The sequence below is a fragment of the Heterocephalus glaber genome, unplaced genomic scaffold (genome assembly GCF_053883595.1).
Source record: "Heterocephalus glaber isolate CG9 unplaced genomic scaffold, H.glaber_assembly_v1.0 deba00000331, whole genome shotgun sequence".
Lineage (NCBI taxonomy): Eukaryota > Metazoa > Chordata > Mammalia > Rodentia > Bathyergidae > Heterocephalus > Heterocephalus glaber.
In genome coordinates, this window is record NW_028258142.1 from 19,510,313 (window position 1) to 19,524,599 (window position 14,287).

Genomic DNA, 14,287 nt, shown 5'->3' on the forward strand with positions numbered 1-14,287 from the left:
GGTTGTAGAAGAGATGGGTAATTGAGATGTTTATAACTGGTATCTCTGAATTAAATTTAATCTAGATACAGTCATCTTAAAAGCAAAATGCGTTGAATGTCTAAGTATGGTACACATAAAGTTTCATTTTGTTTCTCCTTAGTCTAGGTTCAATGAGTCTCAAAATTAAATGAACACACAAAAATCAATTGTATTTCCCTGTGACAGCAATGAACAAACTGAAAATAAAATTAAGAAAACAATTCTCTGTACCATAATAGCATCAAAAGGAATAATACATTTAGGAATAGATAAAACAGAAGTAGTAGAAAACTTATATTCTGAAAAGTACAAACCATTGTTGAAAGAAATTTTAAAAGACCTAAATAAATGGAAAGACATCCTAAATTCACAGACTGGAAGGCTTACAATGATTAGGATGGAAATGCTCTCCAGATGAATCTATAGATTCAATGCATTATTTATAAAAATTCCAGTATTTTCTTTACAGAAATTGACAAGCTGATTCTAAAATTTATATGGAAATCCATGGTAACTATATAACAAACAATCTTGACAGAGAAAAACTACATTCAGTGGATTGTTTGTTTTGGGAATGGTAACAATATTTTAGAATGGATTGCAGTGCGGGCCGGGGATTTAGCTCAGTGGTTCTGCTGCCTGACTCGCAAGCGCAAGGTCCTGAGTTCGAACTCTGGTACCAAAAAAAAAAAATGGATTGCAGTGACAGATATATAACTGTGAATATACTGAATTCACTGAATTATATACTTTAAATGAGCAATCTGTATGTTATCTGAACAAAGAAAATGGAAAAAAGTATAAAAAAATTAAAACATACACCTAAATAAGTGTATAGAATAAATTCAAAGTTCTTTACATCATATCCAAGTTAATTTTAACTTTAAGCATCCTATTTTAGTATGCACTGTAATATATGGATGAGGTATGGCATTGTCAGAGGTAATTATTACTATATACACTGTTCACATACTGAATCTAGTGGCTGTAATATATTTTAATTAAAAAAATGAATGCCCAAAGAAATTAAGGCTAGAATTCTAAATAACTACACATTAGTGATATTCTAGAGACCAATATTTTAAGATAAATGACTGTGCTAGTATAAATAAGGCTTTTGTCTGCATAAGTGAAAACCCCATCTTATAAAAGTGGAAAAGTAACAAGTTAAATGACCCAAACCTTAAGCCTAGAAAGTCAATAATTTTGAGTTCTGCAAAGGGCTATAACATTAAAATTCAATATATAGTTAAAAGTATTGTTAGTAAAATAATGAGTTGAATTATAAGTACAAAAACCTCCTACATCAAAGATTTATACTTTAGATACCACATATCTGTAGCATACACTAGTATACAGTACATATTTCTATTTACAAGCACACAGCTTGCTCTTCCCAGAATGTATCAAGGACATTCCCACCTCAGTGCATTTGTACTTGTTGTACCTTACTTCATTCAAATTCCTTAAACATGCTTTCCTGGGACATTCCTTTTTTCACCATCTTTCCTTGCAGGGCATTATTCATCCCCCTCTAATACTTCTGCTTAATTTTTCTTCCTATTATATATTACTATGCATATCGCAGCATGTCATTTCTGCTTAATTTTTCTTCCTAATAAATATTGCTACAAGCATATCACAGCATGTGTTTACTCTTATCATCTGACTAGGAAGTCTTTGTCTTTTGTTCATCACTGTATCACTAAAAGACTATACCAGCACTTGGCACTGGAATTAGTGTTTCATGAATATTTGTTTAATGAATAAATAAAGCAAAGCACCCCAGGGCAGTCTGAAGCAATATTAAATCACTATTCTAATGAAATAGTAGCATCAATTGCAACATATAAATTTGCTAAAATAACTGAAACAAGAAAATATAAGAAGTTATAATAGCTAAGGGAAACCAATAGGGTTAATTTACCTGTTCCCAACACTGTGGTAAAAGTTCAGCTTCCACACGTGTGGGTCCAACATGACGTGCAAATGCCACACAACCTGTCAGTATCATTTGCCTGAAAAATAATACAAGAAACAAAGATTTGTATTTGCATTAGAAATACACTACTGGGACCAAGTGTTAAAAAAGAGTTAAGCTTAGGCATTACTCATTGCTATTTCTCAATATATGTCAAATTAACCATAAAAGGACCCAATGTGTCTTTCTTGTATATTGTAGCAGCTGCTCACTCACCAGAATCTTTTTATTTTTTTGGTGGTGCTAGGGACTGAACCACTGTCTTATGCCACCACTGAGTTATACTTCCTCCTCAGTCCTTGTAATTTTTATCTCCCAAGTCTCTTGTATTTATATTATCCTGTGTCAGTTTCCCATCATTTGCTTTTTTATTTCTTGTTTTCTATTTCCTTCTACTGTTTGAGAGAGCAAATAAATAAAAGGAAAATGGACAAGAAATTTCTAAGGTACTTTAGCTGTCTGGTTCCTCATGAAAATTTTCTAACCTAATCAGTTTTTGCCCCCATTAAAATGTACACATATTATATTTATGTATGTGTTCCATAAATGTTTCATAACTTTAATTACTCAATTTTCTTAAAATCTAAGTATTTCAAAGACTTATTAAATATATACACTTGTACAGAACTTCAAATCATGAGTTACCAACATTATACTAAAGATGTATAAACTTTAATAGGAAAAACTGTTGGATCCCTTAAAGCAAATTTAACAGAGTTAAGATTTAATATTCTACAAATGCAGCTTAAAACAGAAAAGGTCAGATGGCCTACAAATTATTAATAGTATTGGAAACGGTTTCCTATGGTAGTAAAAATAAGATTATTTGATTAGTAAAAAATCCAGGTCAAAACATGGTGTCAATTCAAAGAACTGGCAAAAATGCCACTACTGTGCATAAAGTGAAGTCCTTCTAAAGATGCTACTGAAGAACCTGTGATTTATTAAGGAAAAATAACTTATTACATGCTAACTTAAAATTTTTGCTTCGTTCATATTGTTTATATTTTATATTAATTGATAAGTCTAAAAAGTGTTGTATTTCTGTAAAGTGAAAGTAGATTTAAGTGTGTACACAAATGCCTAATTTCTGATTTACCTTGACCTGAAGCAAAGCTAATAGGTACTTTCCACCACCAAGTGGAAGTTATCAACTTTACATGCAGAGTCGATGAAAACTGGCTCTAAGATTTGGATTACTGCCTTGTAAATCTAAAATAAAAATGTAATAAGTGGTATTTCATTATTAAGTTATCAAGATAAGGAATGTATTTTTCTAGGAGAAAACAAAATACTAATTTTCCTAAACAGTACTATTATAGACAGGCAAGTTAGGCAGAAGATAACAGGCAGCTAGAGAGGCACTTAGGTCCAAGATAGAGAGGCAGGATGACCAGACCTTGGTCAGATAAACAGGAACCTGAGGTCAAGAGATAATATGGTAAGAAAGAGATGGACAATTAACTTCAGGGATCTAACAAGCCAGGTGATGGATGGCTAGTATGACAACTTCCGCTCCTACTTATATCTGAAAAATATTTTTTCCTTCTTACTTTGTTCTTTTAACGAACCACTTTGGATAGGAAAGAGGCCAAGAGAAACGTGCAGATAATAGCTTGCTAGGTCCCTCAACTCCTCATAGGCCCATTTCTAGTTTGAATAAGCTTATTTTAGTCCTGTAAGTTGATCTTAGTTTGACTCAGAGTTGTCTGAACCCTGGTCATTATTTGGTATAAAAACTCCTGGACAAGGAGTCCCTCTGGCAACCCACATACTGGGAGATATTCCTTTCTCCTTAATAAACATTCCTCCTCTCTACTTTGTCCTCAAATTCAATCTTTACAGACTCAGATTATGCTGTTACAGTATCACCAAATTGTCCTTAGAATATTTTCAGATTGAAACAAATGATACTAATATAGTGATTTAATTTCCCTTATTCCTACTTGATTAGGCTGTAAGGGCTGCTGGTATAGATTAACCTTGGCTGGAAAGTCCACTTGCTCTTAGGTATACGTGGTAAGGGCAGGAAAGAGAAATTTATTATACAGGACTCTTTGTGTATACTCATAGTTGAGGAGTTCCTTGTATTTTAATTTTGAGCTTGATTTGTCTCATGGTTCACTGATTTATGATTTTCCAACATTCTCAGAAGAAATGAAGACTGTAAATCAGAAAACCAAGTGCTAAAATTATGTAAAGCTACCAAATCATAAAGTATAATTCTATTTTTTACAAGGTATAAGCCAAAATAATTTTTATTAAAATAAAAATAACATAAGAAAATATTCAACTGCATTATTTTATCTAACTGGTGCTTAGTCCACTTACCCACCCACCAGAACAATTTGTTCAAGCCCACAGTTGTTACTGGATGGTGGAGTGCCCAGTGTTACTTTCTAGGATCTTGTCCTGTTCAAAGAACTGGACGGGACAACTGATGAACATAAAAGATTAACATTTATTGAAGGTAAAAGAGGAAGTAAATGTGAAAAAGAAGTGGAAAGAAGAGAAAAAAGAACTGAACTCTGAAGAAAAGAAGAGAGAAAATATGCTCTGCATGCAGAGAGAGTCACTGCAAGAGTAAGACAGTGGCGACAAGGTCAATGGTTGCCATCTTTTATATCCTTTTTCTGACATCAGATCCAGGCCATCCCACACAGGGCTCTGAGGCTGTTCTGTGCATACATCCAGGCCGTGATCTGACAGGTGTCTGTGACTGACAGGTCACGTCTGACTGTCATGACAGTCTGCCATGTCCTAATCTCCTGCCTCACAGTTGTATAGCTTCTCAATATTTAAAAGTTTTAACTCTCCAAGGTAGATACAGATATTTATCATCACTGTTTGGTCAAAATGTATGCCCTTTTCTTAGGAATCAGCCTGATCTCTGCCTTCCCTTCTGGTATCTTCTATTAGTCTAGACAACTTTTTTCCTTTAGGATTACATTTCTTTTGGTTCCCTTCTCTTGTTTTTTAAAAGCCATGATGAATTTGTACCTTTATTTATTTTCTTATTTTTCTGTGGTATGGGGGATTGAATCTAGGGCCTCCTGCATGCTAGGCAACTACCATCGAGCTACATCTCCAACCCCTAATATTTACCTCTTTTTTTTAGGATGCCAAACAATGTTTCTAAATCAGTCTCTCTAAAAAACGATCCAGTATGGACAATATATCTAAGTACCTTGATGTATTTTATATTTGTTTTTGCCTATTAGTATGGTTCTTTATATATAATTAATTTTATAATGACTTACAAGATAAATAAATGAATCTGATGCTAGTAAAATAAAAAGGGGTGGAGGGAAGGGGAAAAAAAGAATTGAGATATGTTAATGTACATGTACCAATCCCCTACAATGAATGTAATCATTATATACTAAAAACATATCTCTTTCTTGGGTAATAAATCATTTTCAACATATACTTTCTGAATTCCTGCTATTTTCACTGTGTAGTGCAAACTGTTGTTGTTTGTTTGTTTGTTTGTTTTGCAACAGGGTAACCTTGAAATATGTAGCTCTGGCTGAACTGAAATTTGGAATCCTCTAGCCTTAGCCTCGTGAGTGCTAGGATTACAGGCATACACCACCATGCTTGGCTTATTTAGTGGAATTTTTTTTTTTTTTTTAGTGGAATTTTTATGAGGCTCATGTTACTTCTGTTTTTTTGTTTACTAAATTAATCAAGCTCTAATTTGAAAGGAAGGGAAGAGCTGCAAACAAAAGCTTCACTCCTAAGATATTTCAGGTATATCACAGATAATTTAATGAAGGTCTGTTGAATCTCAGTTTGTTTGTCTTAGTGTCCAGGACTCTGATGACTTTATCTTTTAAAAGTAGTGAGAGGGCTGGATATTTAACCAATTATAGTATATGAAAAATTAAAAAGTGCTCTGTACTTCTAGGGCAATTTCTTAAAATTTCTTCACAAAGAAAGATATCACTTGTCAATTTCCTTCTACAGTATTTATTTACTGGGAATATTATTCTCTGACTAGATCAGTGGTGGTGAACCTATGGCACATGTGCCTAGGTTTCTAAAAGGTTTGCCGTCACTGGACTAGATGAGAAACTCTTGACAGGAAACTAGAGAAGGACAGAAATAGCTGGCAACCTTATACAAAGTAATGGTTGTCTTAGTGCCTCCTACTTTTTAGCCAACTGAAACATCTTTTCTTTAAAGTGAAAACTATAAGGGCCTTAGATTGGTCTTCCTAATCCAACTTCATTCAGTGACATTGGAGTATCAGAAAAATATCCAGGTGCTTTCAATGGCTGATTGTTAAATTTCTTTTTCACAGATACTTTGTGCTATCTATGGGCAGCCATAGCACCCTGAATGTGCCCGATCTCGTCTGATCTCTGAAGCTAAGCAGGGTTGGGCCTGGTTAGTATTTGGATGGTAGACAAATGCTTTGTGCTTATATCTTAGTTTTTCTTTTCTATGTCTTCATAGTACAGTAAGTTCCAAATTGGAAAGGAAACATCGAGGTGCCAACCTATTATCTGTCTTTTTCTTAGCAAAATTTTAAAAAAACAAAAACAAAAAACTTGCTTTCTGTCAAGATCATGTCATTACAAGGAAAACCTTAAGAAGAACCTTAGAATCTAACAAGGTTTTAGTCTTTGCCTTCATAGGTCTTAATATTCACCAAAAACAGCACTGAGAATGTGGACAGATAAGGTCACGCTTCTCTAAAAATCTGTCTCTTTCCCTCACTGAGGTTATGTTTTAATCTGGGGACTAGTAAAATGCCTGAGGGGTTACTGGTTATGCATAATGATTTGTTATGCCACTAGCTATGGCTTGTTGCATTTGGAGGGCAAAGAAAGAGTTATTTTCTAGCAAATATATGATTTAACTATGCCACCTATGAGGATCCTTTTAGGACTTTCATGATGCTTGCTCCCTCTCCCTTATAGTAATGGTTGGAACATGAACTAATCATAAATTACCAGGAGACTTTTCTCTACTAGAAATAAATTTAGAATTTTCAGATCAAAATGAACTATTACACAATTTTCAGGGGAGATTGTATTGTAGTTTTTTTTGTTTTTTGTTTTTTTGGTACCAGGGATCAAACTCCGGTCCTTGCACTTGCGCAGCAGGTGGCGAAACCACTGAACTAAATCTCCGACCTCTGAGTATTGTACTTTTAAAAGAGATAAAGTTTGAGGCATATGTTGTTGTGCATGCCTATAATTCCAGCTATTTGGGAAGTTGAGGCAGGAGGTTGGCAAGTTTTAGTCCAGCCTGGGCAATTAGGAGAAAAACTGTCTCAAAATAAAAAGGGCTGAGGATGTAGTTTAGTGCTAATGTGCTGGCTTAGCATACATGAGACTCTACGTTCAACCCCTTAGTGGACATTCAAACACACACACAAAGAAAGAAAAAGTATATGAAAACTTAGTATCATTTTAATGTGAATTAGTTCTCAAAAATACAAGCTAATTTAAATGATATCTTTCAACTCTTGCATCTGTCTATTGACCATGAGAAGCAATTAACATATCAAGAAGGTGTAGAACCTTTTTAAAGATTTAAGCAATGAAAATTGTCAATAATTATAGTAGACAATAAGGACTCTGATCTTATGATTTACACATACTATTTTTTTTTTGAGACAGGTCTAGTTCAGGTTAGCCTTGTGCTCACTATGTAGTCCAGGCTGGCTTCAAACTCAGGCAATTCTTGTGCCTCAACCTCTCAAGTGCTGAGATTATAGGCTTGCATAACCATGCCACCAGCACATGCTTTTTTTTTTTTTTGGTACTGGGGATCAAACTTGGTCAGACTGCCTTGCATTTGCGAGGCAGGCGGTGGCACCACTGAGCTAAATCCCTGGCCCAGCACATACTTTTAAAAGCTGTTTTTGTTGTTTTTTTTTTCTATCCACAGGCTGAATTTCTTGGAGTGATTATCTGTTTGTTATAGTAAGTTCCAGATTCCCTTAAAAAATAAAGTGGGGGAAGGAAAAGGATTCAAATGCATTTATTATTTGGACACATTTTCTATGACTGGAGTAATTCCCAGACGGCAAGAGCTCCAATGCTACTAAAATTGATACTAAGAAGGAAAAGAGGCATTTAGATTACATGCCAATCTTGGTGCCAAATTAGAAAAATCAGTAAGTTGACTTGTACTTATTTTCCAAAGAAGTAATTATACCCACCTTTGCTCATCATCTGGCCTCTTGATCAAATTGAAAAGTATGTGGAGAAGCTGATCTCTCTCTTTAGGCTCAGGATGTAGGCATGCTGTACACAATATGAGGGGAATCAACTCCTAAAGAAATATGAGGGTACAAAAATTTAAACTAAAAATACACTGCAGAATATTTTCTCCCCCAGAATATTCTTAAATGGCCATTTAAGCCTCCAACACACCACAAAGCAAATTTCAATTTTTTAAAGGTTGACAACAGTAAGAGAAACCAATGAAAATTTAAAAATATATGTGTTGGTTTTACAGAAAGTAAAAAATCACTATGATGAAACTTCTTTAAGGTTCAACTAATCTTTTTTTTTTTAATGCAGAATTTCTCAAGGCTCCACTAGCTTTTTATACTAAATACTGTAATATTCCATAATTTGCCAAGCTGATATATAATTTTAATTCTAAAAGTTTTTATAAAACAAAACTTGCAGAAGTTCACTGTATTTTAAAACTTAAAAAAAAAAAGAATAACAACTCTTCCCACGTACAAGGACTATAATCTAATAATTCTGTGCCTTTCATACCTAACTCACTAGTAAACATGAAAGACCATTTCTAGGAGGTAGCTCTTTGGTAAGGCAGCACTTGCCTAGGGTTCAATCTACAGCACAGCAAAAAACAGAGGCCAATTCCACAGGGGCTGAATACACAATATCAGAGCTATTTGATGATAAACTTAAATATTTAACTTATTTTGCTCACTGCACACTCAACATGCAGAGGTAAACTCAACGTTTTGTAAGAATAATAGTCAAAAGTTTATTTCTCTCTTTCAAAGAAATACTTTAAAGTAATTAAACTTGTTCCACATTTTAAGTAAAGAAAAAATTCTTACATAATATGCCTTATATAATATGTTTTAAATTTTGGAGTGGATTTTCAAAGCTAATGAGGATAAAAAGTCCAGAAGCCTAAAATATTTTTTGGAGAGAAATCTCCTAAACTACAATAACAGTATTTTGCAGATTTTAAAAAAAAATCACTAGGATATAAAAATAAGGAAAGAATGATCACACCTTTTCTCTTTTCCGTTTACCTCAATATCCACCAAAAAGTGTTAACAGAATCAAATAAGGATTACCATGTAATAATGTGTGATTATCAATCACAATAAAACCTGAAGAAAATGATTAAAAATTTATATTATAAGAAAAACATTATTCATTTTGAAGACGCTTTCTTTGAAACAGATGACATAACTTTTGAAATTGAGACTGAATTTTAAAGACATGACCAGAACTACCTTTCCACTATTTCTAAAATATATTATGTTAAAATTATAATTATCTGGTATAAATTTTAAATTTGAAGGTAAAAAGACGTAGATAAGAGGAACTACAAATAATTCTAAGAAGTAAAGAATTTAGGGCCAGGGATTTAGCTCAGTGGTTCTGCCGCCTGGTCTCAAGTTCGACCCCCGGTACAAAAAAAAAAAAAGAAGTAAAGAATTTAAAACATTTATTCTGTCATTTTCAATCTCTCTAAAAGAAAGTCTCTGTACCTTCTAGAATAGACAACAATTGCAAAGCAAAAGGAATAAATAATAATTTTGTACTGGGAATAGGAGACAAGAAAATATGTATGAATTCTATATTGTTAACTAATATTTTCACTACATGCTTACTATAATGGTTGGTGAGTCATTTTTTATTTTGTAGGAGAATAAATGAGTTTTATAAAATATTAAATATTTTATCTTATTTGGAAGTTTAAGAATATTAGGGCCAAGCCCAATGGTGCAAACACATTATCCCAGTCTGGGAAAGTTAGTAAGACCCTGTCTGAAAAGAATTTAGGATATAGTTCAGTGCGAAGGCTGTGCATTCAGTCCCCAGCACCACAACAAAACACTATTAGAGTAGAAGACCATTAATATCAAAATTGTTCTAATCCTTAGTCGATTGCATTTAGGCTGTTGAAAGCCGGTGACACTAATGAGAGGACTAAGACATTGCATCATCACAGTATCCTACTGAGCACTAGAACTTTAAGGATGAAAAAGACGCTATTCTGGAAACACCAACGAAAGGAGAAATTATGCTGATGACTGAAAGCCAAGAAAGGCTCTCAAAGCTTTACTTATACAGTACTTCATGTCATATCTTTCTCTTTGAAGGGTTTTCTTGCTTTCTCCTAATCCCTCTTCCTGCTTTCCTAGTCTGTACACATATACTGCTTATCCTATTTTTTCACATTCTCTCCTCAGTCTATTACTCTTTAAAGATAAAATTATAAAATGAAGGTAAGATACTTGGTAAAACTGCAAATACCCAATTTAAAGTATGAAGTACAATCTTTACCTCTTTTTATCTAAAAAAACCCAAGCATAACAAAATAACTATGTTGCTGTTTATTCGTTATGCCTTACACTTTTTTTTTTAACCATGAGACTATGTGGCCCTTTATCAGAGGGGAAGTTTATATCATGCATTCATAGTGAGAATCTTGCAACTGCAATATGGCTATAAATGTGACAGAGAACACTGCACTGGCCCAAGGAGCTCGAAGAGGTCCTGTGTTAGTTTTACTCCTTAGTATCTAAGTGTCTAAGGAAAGTCAAAAACTTCTCTTTTAGTTTCTTCAAGTGAAACGTGTAGGAATGAAGATTAGTGCAGAAATGAATAATATTTGACATAATTTTGCAATTTCCTACTGCTCTGAAGTTTTCCTTATCAGACCAAAGTAAGCCTCAAAAAGCCTCAACACAGCACTTGCCTAATCACTTCTCAACACAGTAGCCATTACCAATCAATCCAAATCAACACATAAAAGGAAAAGCATTCATCAATCTGTATCTTCCTGAACTCTGTAATTTGTGAATTCAGGGCTTTGAAGGAAAATACTTTTCATTCTTCTTAATCACAGTTAGCAATAACTTCTATTACCATTTGCTTTCTTTTCTTACTGGAAAACAACAACAACATATAGGAAGTCACTGCTGATAATTTTTAGTTGATACTCCATACCAAGGAGAACTGGATATGCCCTAGCACATCAAGGCTAGTTTAAAACTGGCAGTTAAAAATTGGTATGTCAGCCACTGCCTGCCTCGCAAGAGCAAGTTACATGTAAAGAATACTGTAGTCCTGTATTCTATCTCATTTTGTACATAAAAATTAACTCAAAATGGATGAATGCCCTAACCATAAGAGCTAAAGTTATAAAAATATTAGAAGAAAACATAAAGTTAGCTATTCTTGGCCTATAATTTCACAATGAATTCTTAGGTTTGACATCAAAAGCAGAAGAAAACATAGATAAATCAGATGTCATAAAAATTAAAAAAAAATTCTGCCCATCAAAAGATGAAGAATATAAAAAGACAATCTATAGGATGGAAGAAAATATTTGCAAATCATATATGTGATAAGGGTTTATATCTGGAATATATAAAGAACTCGTACAACTCAAAAATATAAGTATAAATAATCCAATTTTAAAAACTGGTTCAAGGACTGACTAGAAGCTACTAAAATTGCATGTGGGATAGTAGCTAAAGAATAGGAGAAAAAGAACAGTTTTCATTGTGAATCTTTTTATATCTGAAAATGTTAAACCATGTGAATGTTTTATTTAAAGATTTAAACCTTATTTCTAATGTTTTGTATAATTAGCTACGATGTTACACATGGCCATCAGTTTAGTGAAGAACATTTTAACTGTATTTACATAGCAATAAAAGGCTTATGTTGACAAGAGTACATTAAACTTAAGAAATAAGAAAAATATTAATCCTTCAATAACAAGGCCTTTTTTTAAAAGAATAAATTTAAGAAACATGGTGAAATTTAAAAGTTTTGTCTTTTTATTTGTGTTTGTGTATAGTGGTGGAGATTGAACATAGGGCCTTGCACATTCCAAGGATGTATTCTCAGGTTTTTGTCCTTTTATTTTGTCCTTTTATTGGTTGGTTTTAAAACAAAAAAAGATATACTTCATTATTTATCAATGTAATTTTGAGAGAATGAAACTTTGTTTTATTATAAATGGCCAATTTTCTGATAAAATTGAATAAGATACAAATAACAGAAAAAATGATCAGTTCTTTATGAAATTATAAATATGAAAATTTCAAATATAAAAGATTTAAACTCACCCAGAGAACACACCACACATTAGATATGTGTGCGTGTGTGTGTGTGTGTGTGTGTATATATATATATAAAACTATGTATATATCTGATTACTGAAGTTGCAAATTTATAAATAAGATGTGCAGTATAATCAGATTTTAGTGGTAGTCTTTATGATATATGGAAAATTAAAATAAAAAAGCTAAAACTGCATCTCATGACAATTTGGTAGGTAACATTTAAAAATTACATTAAGGAAACATAGTAAAGGAGTTGCAAACATTAATGCATTTTTCATGGGTTATGTTCCAAGCTGAAAACAGAAAAGAAGCTCAAACACCATTCTGCCAGGCAGAACTGCAAAACAATATGAAATTGGACACTGATCCTTCAAGATACAGAAAACTCTGATACTAAGACCTTATGAGTATTTTTAAATAATTAGATAAAAATAAAACCATCAGCAATAGTTTGTTAAATCTTTTCAAATTAAGAACATCCATAGGAATTCTGGGCATGGTAGCTCATGCCTATAATCTCAGCACTTCAGAGGCTAAGGCAGGTGGATTGCCACGTGTTCAAGGACAGCCTGGGTTACATAGTAAGTTCAAGGCCAGCCTGATCTAACAGCAAGACTCTGTTTCAAAAAGCAGGAAAAAAAACCCCGAAACATAGTAATAAAAACTTTTAAAGCCCAACGTATGCTCTCTTGAGGATCAGTACAAATTTCTTGTGCTAAACAGATAATTAAGGATAAGCTTTAAATGGGTTATGCCAATGCATTATGTACCTATCATACTGTAGGTCCCAGAAATTATGAGTAAAATCAGTGGTAAATATTAAGAAAATAAAAGTAGAAACATGTGATATATTTTAAAATATTCTTTATTTTTTATAAAAAATTTTGTGAACTGGACATTTATCTCATTAATTTAAATAAAGCATTTAATATACCTTTAAATTATCCAGTGTCATTTAACTGAGATTACACATAATTTTTCAATAATCTTTTATTGGCAAAACAATATTTAATAATAATTTATAAATATAACTATGAAGATAATTACTGGAGTGTTTATGGCTTATAATACAGGCTATATGGACTAAAATACAGTATTTGTAACTGTTATCTTGGATATTTAAAGAATCTATCAACAAGTTAACCATAAAAAAATTTAAAAGATACTTTTAAAAGTTATTGTAGTCAATATTATGACTCTTATCATTATAATTTATTACCAAATTAGCATTTATAATAGGCAGCTAACACTACATTATTAGTCTCTGTTAACTTTCAATACAAAGAGTAACCACTTCTGTAGATAGCTCAAGCACATCATAACAAGAGCACAAACAAAACAAATTAAGCAACTGGTAATGTAAAAAACTGTTCAAGGCACATAAATGGACCTACAGTAATAGTGCTGCAGAAGCTAATAATGCTTTAAGCAAAATTTGATAAACATGAATACCATGCAGTTTTACTGAACTCACCTGACAGAGGTGTAAAACCATTCTCTAGGAGCAGAGATGCATGCACAAAAGTAAGAATATGATTGCAAGTAACAGATTTTAACAAAATAAAAATATAACACTAAACTTCAAAATGACAAAAAATGGACAACATGATGGGATTACGTGATGGGGTTACTGGAATGAAAATGCTATCATGCATCTTACCTCCCTCTTTGCTAATAGCACATTAGGAACAATGTGTGGCAGGCAGCGTCCCAGCATTAACATAACACTTTTTTCACTGTCTGCAATTCGAGATACCTAGAAAAACCAAAGAATTAGTAAATGATAACAGTGGAGGACTTCTGCACTGTGCTAGGTGAAAATAATTCATGCTTTGAACCTACCACCTTCTAAACACATAATCCAACATTATAGCTTATGGTAACAACAATCACAACAGTATCCCCAAATAGCACCCATGTTTCTATGGACCAGAAATAGATGAAAAATACTATAAAAAAGGGCTTGATAG

General features: G+C 32.9%; 1 protein-coding gene across 10 annotated transcripts in view; it reads right to left on the reverse strand.

The window, feature by feature from the left end:
• The window catches only part of Relch (RAB11 binding and LisH domain, coiled-coil and HEAT repeat containing), a 97,685-nt gene that overhangs the window by 50,455 nt on the left and 32,943 nt on the right, over window positions 1-14,287 (reverse strand). For all 10 annotated transcript variants that reach the window (XR_002387299.2, XM_004858441.4, XM_004858440.3 and 7 more), the window contains 3 exons: window positions 13,978-14,073; window positions 8,181-8,293; window positions 1,949-2,039 (listed from right to left, as the gene is read on the reverse strand). Coding sequence is in view for 9 of the 10 variants with exons in the window: in XM_004858441.4 (XP_004858498.1) it covers window positions 1,949-2,039; window positions 8,181-8,293; window positions 13,978-14,073 (300 nt within the window). In the remaining variant the exon portion in view is untranslated. The remainder of the gene's footprint in view (window positions 1-1,948; window positions 2,040-8,180; window positions 8,294-13,977; window positions 14,074-14,287) is intronic.